At 50.9% G+C, this 9,092-nt stretch overlaps 1 protein-coding gene across 1 annotated transcript; it reads right to left on the reverse strand.

Annotated features, from left to right (window-relative positions):
- Positions 1–42: 42 nt before the first annotated feature.
- Positions 43–6,463, reverse strand: VAMP1 (vesicle associated membrane protein 1). The gene is made up of 5 exons (XM_060024159.1): positions 6,287–6,463; positions 3,463–3,589; positions 3,120–3,278; positions 2,394–2,445; positions 43–2,010 (listed from the first exon to the last, which is right to left on the reverse strand). Coding segments are annotated over exons 1-5 (357 nt in total). The 5' UTR covers positions 6,289–6,463; the 3' UTR covers positions 43–1,993.
- Positions 6,464–9,092: the final 2,629 nt, after the last annotated feature.

A 9,092-nucleotide genomic window follows, 5' to 3' on the forward strand; every position in this document is an offset into this window, starting at 1 on the left:
GGATGACAGACACAGTGGGGACGCCACATCGTCCCACGGCGAACCCAAGAGGGGCCGAGGAGACCCGGCCTCGCGTGACTGCCAAGCCCCAGGCATAGTTGCATATTTGCTCATGCACATGGGTGGCGGGAGGGAAGGGGGGCGGCAAAGACACAGAAGAGGGGGGTACAGGGCAGGGTGAGAAAGAGAGTAGAAGGGCTACCGTCCCCAGAAGAGCAAAGCCAACTACACCTGGGACAGATGGCACAGAAACGCAGAAGTGATTCCTGTGACGGGGCGGGCCAAGAGGGCGGATCTGCTCCAGGCTTGGGACACATCGAGGACAGTGGTGGTTCTTCTCCAGCGGTGACCCCCTGCATTAGGCAAGGGGAGCCCAGAGGAGGGTGGAGGCCTTCGAGGGGCCTCTGGCCGTTAGGAGGGTACAGAGACTGCCTTCGTCCGGCTCTTCCGTCCCGCCCTGGGGCAGGACGAAGGGAATGTGGGAACAGGGCGAAGGGAGAGGAAGGATGGTTTTGCGGAACGAAATGCTGCTGCGTGGAAAGCGAGCCTGGCCCAGCCGCCTCCTGCTGGTGGACTGGTGGACGGAAGGAACGAAGGAACGTGGGGCGGTCTCCGTTCTGTTCCCAGCCGGCCCTCCTCCCCTCTCACCGGGGTCTGTCCCACTGAGTGCCCTTTCCTGAAACCCAGCACTGGCCCCCGAGACAGGCTGAGCAGCTCCATCCCCAGGTCCCACTGTCTGTGCCACAAACCATGCAAAGAGGAGGAAGGCAAAGGGAATTCAGGGGTGCTTTGGAAGGGGAACGTACTGCTGGAAGAACAGAGGGGCCGCTCCAGACGAGAAGGCGCCGTGGTGGCACAGCAGTCAACAAGCAGGCCCGTCTGCTGACGGCTCCACCTCCGCCCCAAGGCTGGCGGGGGCACCGGACTCCCACCGCTCAGGAGCCGCCGGGCCTCAGGAAGGGCCTCTCTCCTCAGCCCTGCCCTTGGCAAGTACACGGGGGTGGTGTCGGGGGAAGGGCTCCCAGAGGGTCCAGGGCTCCTACCCTCCGACATCTCATCCTCCTCCACCAACAGCAAGGGAGGTACAGGACGCTTGTAACAAGAGGGTGAGAAGTGGCTTCCTCCAAGCTTGGTATTTTCAGATTAGGCCCTTGACTCGCTGTTTCTCTGTAACTAACGGGCATTCTCTCATTATCTATGCCAGTAACTAAAATTGAGAGGCTCAAACTTTGGCTAAATGAAATTATTTGATGCCTTCACGAGCAATACAGAATGCTGTAGAAAACGTGGACAAGAGCCCCTTCCAGGTATGAGCTTGTGGGACTGTTTCTAGGATGGGAACGAGAGTCCTGATATTTTTGCTATTAATACGTGTTCTCCAGGTCTCTGGAGGACAAAGTAAAAGGTTGTAAGATCCCTGAAGACATAGATCTTGGACTAACAGATGGGAAATAACTGTGAAAAACAGGTTTGACTTTCTAAAAGAGTCCTGCACCAGGACCAAGCTGGACTTTGGGCCTGGCTCAGGCTCCTCTGCAGGCCTGGCACAGGAGAGGTGAGGGGGCATCCTCCCAGCTGCTCCCAGCCTCCTCCGGCCAGCAGCCTGGCCTTTTCTGGCAACACCATGGGCACAACACTCTTCTCCTCGTCCCAGTCTTGGCCCCTTCTTGAGCATGTCACCTCAGCTACACCCCTTTCCCCATCCCTTGGCCTCCAACTCCTTTTGTCTTTGGGGGAACCTGAGAGAACATGAGAGGGTAGGAAGGAGATCCCAGCTGTTGTTCTTCGGGTAGTTAATTCAAGACTTCACCACAAGCAGCATTTCCAGTGTCGCAGGACAGAGCGCAAATGAAAGCAACACAAGGGGAGGAGTGGGCGATGGAGAAGCAGGGCTGGGATGGAGGAAGGCAGATGGGGAAGTTCTGGGGAGAAACAGCAGGACAGGGACATGAGTTTGGATGGCAATGGAGAACAGGGAAGGGGCGGCACATTCTCAAGCAAAAAAGTAGACTGGACACAGGAGTCAGGAAGTCCCAGATGGAAAAGAGAAAGAGGAGAAAACAAGAGGGCAAATTACATCAGGTTACTGGACATTCAGGTGTAGTTGTAGGTGTCCCATCCCCACGGTCTCCCTCTGACCCAAGCCAGTGAGAAGAAGCACAGCCCACTTGCTCAGAACAGGAGCCACGACCTTCCCCCACAGTCCTGCAGAGTGAAGGCTTGTCCACCGAGGAGGTCCCTCACCTCTGCCCTCCCGCCCTCCCGCCCCAGATGGTGCTTCCCTGGCCACGACCTCCATACCTCAGTCAGAGCAGCCCCACTCCCCAGGCAGGCAGGCGACGCCGGGACCTTCCCACCTCTTCACCCCAACCAGCAACCTCAGCGATACTTACTTACAATAACTACCACGATGATGGCACAGATGGCTCCCAGCATGATCATCATCTGAGGAGACATTGACAAAAAACAAGCCCTTGGATTTGGGGAAGGAGGCAGGAGCCAGGACCGGGGACTCGGACGGCGGAAGAAGCCACACGCCCCCCAGGACAGCTGAAGGCCTCCCAAGCCCTCGTGCTCCCCATCAGACAGTAACCCCTGCACCACAGCTGGAGCTTCTCAGAAACACGAGAGAGTCTGCAGCTTGCTCCTTGTCTCCTAGTTCCTGTTGCCCGGAGGCTTTTAAAGGAACGCCAGAGCAGGTACAGACTTCGGATCTTTAGTCAACGGGTTCGTTTTTCATCAAAAAGTGTTCAGCTCATTCCCAAAAGCTGCAGGTATTTAAATATATAGCTACCCCAGCCATTGTGTCGATGTCGGTGTATCTCAGGAAGGGTCAGGTAAGAATTTTTCCCAGGGTCCTTTGAGAAAAGGCAGCTTGACTAACCCCTCCAAACTCCTCAGGGTCTCCCCTGGCCCTCAGTTAGTGGTTCTGAGCACTTTAGCGTGCCCTGGTGGCCAATTCGGGTAATGCAGCTCAAGAAGGAGGCTTCCCAGATTGCCTCCCAAGAGTCCTGCAGGGCACAGATCGTGAGAGGGAAGGATTGTGGAACCTGAGGGTTTTCCCGCCTCCTATGTGTTGAGACCCAGGAAAATAAGGGGGAAAGGACAAGAACATTCACCTTGCAGTTCTTCCACCAATACTTCCTCTTTAGCTTGGCAGCGCTGCTCTCAAATTGTGATGCGCCCGCCTGCAAAGCGTCGGCTCTGTCATCCAGCTCTGACAGCTTCTGGTCCCTCTCCAGGACCTTGTCCACATTTACACGCATGATGTCCACCACCTGAGCAGGGCGCAGGAGCAAAGCGGCTAAGCTCCCCCAGAGCCGGGGAGAGAACAGCAAGTCTGCCCTGCCTAACTCTAAGGGGTGCCCTGTCTCCCGGAGCCTTTAGCTGCCCCTCTAGATAAAGAGAAGCTTCCCAACTTCCATGACTTGGAAACCCTTAGAGAAAAAGCTATCCACGTACCTCCTCCACTTGTGCCTGGGTCTGCTGTAGTCGTCTGTTACTGGTCAAATTAGGAGGAGGGCCAGGGGGACCCCCACCTGGGGCAGCCCCTTCTGCCCCTTCGGTGGGTGGCTGAGCTGCCGCAGACCTGCGGAGAGAAGTGCACAGAGTGACCAAGACAAGAAAGGAATCACATACGTTCTCAACCCTATCACCAAAGCAAGGGTGATACGGCTATATGCAAGTAGAAGGGATTCCAGCTCCTTGGCAATACCAAGTGGGGAGATGCAGCACAGAGGTCCAAAGCAAAAGATGAAAGATCCTGTAACAGATGGGGCTCAGCGACATCCAGGGTGGCATCAAGAGCTCTCGTTTGGGCTATCCTCTGACCCAAACTCAAACACATCCTCTGGCACAATGGCCACAGGGACAAGTGGGCCAGTCTTGGCTTAAATGGCATTTCTCTGCCTCCCGGAAGCCTTTTTCACATGAAGTCAAACTGGAAAACTCCAATCCAGGAGAATTACCTACAAAAAAAACTCAACACTCAGGACAAGCTTACAGACTGAACAACTCTTTTTTTGCAAAGTCTGAATATAAAAAGAAAGGCCAAGCTGACAGACTCCGCTGAAGGGGAGCCAGTTATTGGTTGTTTCATGCAATGATTAGTATATCGTGGCCACTGTAAGGACGACTTGGAGAATCACCAAAGGCCTCTGTAGTTGCAGTGAGTCAGGACTGTTTGCTTGCTTTGTTTTCTGGCAGAGAAGACTGGGGTTTCACTTAGATAGAACTGGGGCCCAAAGCAATTGTGTCAATTGTGAAAGTGTTCCAAGAGCATAGACAGGGAGCAAAAATATTGGAAATGGTCCTCAGTGTACATGCACCAGAGACAGCCTGTCCCTTCCTTTTTTAGATTTGGCATCCAGTCTCAGGAGACTCTCCTAGCTCCTGATGTCCCAACTAGAAATCTTGGTTTACACTGCTAGGCACAGAGACCGTACTCCCTTTCCCTTAGCCTTAGGGGAGAATAATCCAGTGTGGGATTCTCAAAATAAACTCCTCTCCACGTCCCAACACATGGAAGCTAAATTCACCTTCTCAAGAATTCCCTGAAGTCTAACCTAAGGCATGAGATTTTCCCTGCCAAGGAAGAAGTCACAGGTAGGAGAGAGATCTCTGCAATTTGATAGAGAAAAGAAATTACAATAAGAACTCCTCAAACAGAAGCAGAATCTCACAAAGCCTACCTCATAGGAGCAGTCCAAGAGTAAATGCACTACGGATGAAACCATCACAAAGTCACCAAAAAGGAAAAGCCTTGACTACTCACAATAGAACTAATACCCAGAAGTTCCTCCTCTCTAAGTAAGTAAATTTCAGTCTCAAAAGAGAATAACCCTTCAGAGAGGTTATACTAGCAGATTACACCTGACTCATCTTGGCTAAAAGAACTGCTTTCCCATTGCCCTTTAAGGCACAAAGGAGGCAAAGGAAAGATACAACACTATGGCGGCCACCAGACTCCTATGCTACTACTGTGCCACACAATCTAGTTCTCTGGTGAAAGTGGAAAATTCAAGGAGTAGGAAGTAGCCAGTGTTTGGTCTTGGAAGCAGTCCAGGCTGGTGGCACCAATGACAAGATTAAGGTCAGAGACCTCATGATGCCCTTCTAGTCACCACGGTTTCCCCTTCTCCTTCCTTTCATCCCACATAGATGCTACTGGGAACCAGTCAACTGAAGAGGCTCCCCCTCCCCAAAATGAAAACACAAGGAATCCTAGGGCTTGGCCAAAACGCATAGAATATCATATACAGTTAAAACTGTAGAAATCAAATAGAGAAAAAGGGAAATCGTTATAAAGCATGTGAAGGGACCATTTCACTTATTACTTCTTGGGAGTTGGGAACACGCAGGAGTAACATATCCGGGGATAGTTATAACCCTTATGTAACGTAAGTAAATCTTTTCCCTTTTAGTCACCAAGAGAAGCAACACAAATACATCTAGGACCAGGCCAGGACTCCAAGAAAGAAAGGGAAGTTCTTCATTTGTCTAGCTATAGTTCTCCCTCAGGATCTTGGGATGGGGTGACCACGGTCAGATGACTAAATTGATGATTAGAGACTAAATTGAATGTACTGAGGGAAGGTGGCGGGGAGGGGAGGGGGGGGATCCTTAGCTCTATTTCTCTTCCAAGTACTTGGCTAAGACTCAATGACAGGAAAACTCCTATACGGGTGGCCTTGGGATGAATGGACGCTTGGAATCACACGCCACTGCCCCTTGAGTCTTTGTGAGCTGCTCACCTGGCGCCGAAGAACTGGCAGATAAGTTTCTGGAGCTTTGCTCACTACCTAGAGCGGGGGCTACTCGTCACGGTCGGGGTGAGGGGCGTACACAAAGCTAGAGACTGCAGAGCAACCCAAGTTACTAACTGGCAGGTGCACCCATGACTGTTCTTCCAGAGGCCCCAAGCACAGCTTCAATCAACGACAAGAAAGGGCCTGGAGCCCCCTCCCGGGTGTCTCCGCGCCCCACCTTCACCCGAGACTCGACTGAGGAGCCCCGCAGGTGAGAGGAGAGGGGGCAATGAATGTGGGACCCCCGCGCCCCTGCCCCGCCCATGGGGTGCCGGCTGCGGCTGGTGCAGGAATGGGGTGCTGCCTCCCCTCCCCGGGGGTGGCTCGGCCTGCGGACGGCGCGCGGCGGTGGTTCCCCGCGTCGCCGCAGCTGCTGCAATGCGCCATTTTCGGTCCCGCAGAGTCCGGCGCTGGGGTGAGAGTTGGCAAGGGGTGAGAGTTGGCAAGGTGTCGCGCCCCCCACACCAGGGTCAACTCACATGTCTCTGACAGAAGGAGGAGAGGTCCGTCTCCTCTCCCGAGGCTGCGGCGAGACACCCGGCCGGGGAACACTGCGGTGAAGCCGACCGCACCGCCGAGCTCCGCTTCCAGACCGCCACTCGGAGCTCTAGCTGCGGTGGAACTGACTGCACCTGCAACCCCGGCTCGTCTTTATTAGCGCTGGCCGCGCCCCCAGATCACGCTGACAACGCTGCGGCCCAATCCACGCCCAGGACAGGTGCCAGTCCCGAAGCGAAGCCCGGATAAGGCCTAGAGTGCCCGCCCCTGAAAATCTGCCAGTCACAGCTCTCTTCTCATCCTGACTCGGGTAAGGAGCGGTGCCGGAAGGATCTGATCAATACAGCTCTGGTTTGCGTACCTGTCTAACTAAGCGACGGGGCGGGGTGGAACTAGGCGCCCGCTCCCTGGAAGGGCGGCTCCAACAATTTGAATTAGGCCTTTTTGGTGCCTCCCAGCCAATCGCTAAGCAGTTCCTTAAGTCCGGGCCCGCTCGCGGCCGCCGGCGCCGGCGTCTCCAGCCAATCACGCCGCTTCCGCTGACAGCGGTGGGCGGGGGCGGGGGCGGGGGCGGGCTCCGGCTCGCTATGGCCTGGACTCTGGAGCCCGGGGAGCGGCGGAGGTTCGGTAGTCTAGGCACTGCGCTGGCGCTCGGACCTGGCCGGCCTCCACCCCCACCTCCCCGCCTTTGACAGCTCTGAGGAGGCTGAATCCATCAAGGCAGAGCCGCAGGCTCCCGTGGCCAAAGTAAATACGAGAGCTCCGTTCATCCGTTCTACACAGCCAACCAGCCCCTCACGCAGTGTATCCTAATTTTAACTCCCCCTCCCCAAACCTGCTCCTCCTAACCCTCCCAGGTAGCTTACTACATCGATTCAGTTGCCCAAACCAGAAACCTGGAAACTATTGTAGATTTCCTCCCCGTTCATCTTTACCTGTCCTCTAATAGTTCAACTTTTCCTTCTTAGCATTTCAAGGATTCTCCCCTCGTCTCACTGTCCTGCTTCAGATTATTATCCCTTACCTGGACGCCCTCGGTTGTAAAACTATTATTTTATGTCCCGATAAGTTAAAAGGTAGCAAATCAACTGTGACATAATGCTTTCTTATCACTTCGAATTTTTATTTTATATTTATTTAAAGTGCAGGTGTCTATAAATGTAGATTTTTATCATACTTCACTCTCGTGAAAATACATAAAAAGGAAAACAGAAAAGAGTAACATGGTAACAGTGTTCATAAAACTTCACATTCAGACACTGACTCTTATGATTCATTTTTTTTACTCATGTGCATTATTTCCACACATGTAGTCCTCTGTGCATGCCATCAGGGGCTTTGGTGATGCAGCATTTCTTAAAGGAATGCTCCTTTTCTGTCTCTGGAATTTTCTTCCAAGCCTCAGACACCCATTTGGCAAAGTTTGATTCTTATGAGCCAGTATGACAAATACAGTATGACTGTTCTGGCTAATAGTTATAGTCAAACATCCCAATTTAGATGTTAAAATGAAAAAAAAAAAGTGCCAAGTGCCTCTTAAAATTAATGAAATATAATATCTTTCTGTTTCATCTTGCCCTCATTTATAACCATCCTCTAAGAAACCACCAGGGTGGTCTACCCAAATGTTACAACCCTGCTTAAAACCTTTAAACAATTAGAAACACAATGTATTGATCATATGTGTTTATCGCATGCCCCTTCTGAAACTACGTCAAAATGAAAATTGGTAAATACTGAAAACAAATTATAAACCCTCAAAGACAAACAGAATGGAAGGAATTGTTTCAGGCAGCATGAATGGCTAAGTGGCCACCAGATTCACATGAGGTGGCAAAAAAAAAAAAAGTACAGAGCGGTTCCCCTGTACCCCTTCACCCAGTTTCCCCCAATGGTAACATCTTGTTTAGCTACAGTACAATATTAAAACCAGGAAATTGACATTGGTACAATCCACAGAGCTTATTCAGATGTTGCCTCTTTTACATGCATTTGTGTGTGTGCATGTGTGTGTGTGTGTGTGTGTGTGTGTAGTTTTATGCAATGTGTGTGTAGATTCCTGTAACCACCACCACAATCAGGTTACAGAACTATTATATTACTACCAGGCTCCCTTGTGCTATCCCTGTATAGCCACACCCACCCCGATCCCGCACCCTGGGCAACTGCTAATTTGTTCTCCATCTCTATACCTTTATTCCAAGACTGTTATATAAATGGACTCAGACAGTCTATAACCTTCTAAGATTGGCTTTTTTTTTAAAATATCCTCGAGATCCACTCAAGTTGTGTGTATAAATAATTTTCATTGCTGAGTAGTATTTCCGTGGTACAGATATACCACAATTTGTTTAACCATTTACCTGCTTAAAAGACATTTGGGCTGATTCCAGTTTGGGCTTATTACAAATTAAAGCTGCTATGAACATTTATGTACAGTTCTGCATGAACATAAATTTTCACTTCTCTAGAATAAATGCCCAAGAGTTCAATTACCGGGTAATAAGGTAATTTTGCATATTTAGTTTTATAAGAAATTGCAGAACTCTTTTCCAGAATGACGGCACCATTTTAGATTCCCACCAGCAACACATGAGGAATCCAGTTTTTCCACATCCTCACCAGCATTTGTTGTTGTCACTTTTTTAAAAAAAATTTTAATCATCCTGATAGTTATTTAGTGATATATCATCGTGGATTTAATTTTTGTTTTTCCCTGATGGCTAATGATGTTGAACATATTTTAATGTGTTTATTTGCCATCTATATATCCTCTTTGGTGAAAGA

The sequence above is a fragment of the Delphinus delphis genome, chromosome 11 (assembly GCF_949987515.2).
Source record: "Delphinus delphis chromosome 11, mDelDel1.2, whole genome shotgun sequence".
NCBI lineage: Eukaryota > Metazoa > Chordata > Mammalia > Artiodactyla > Delphinidae > Delphinus > Delphinus delphis.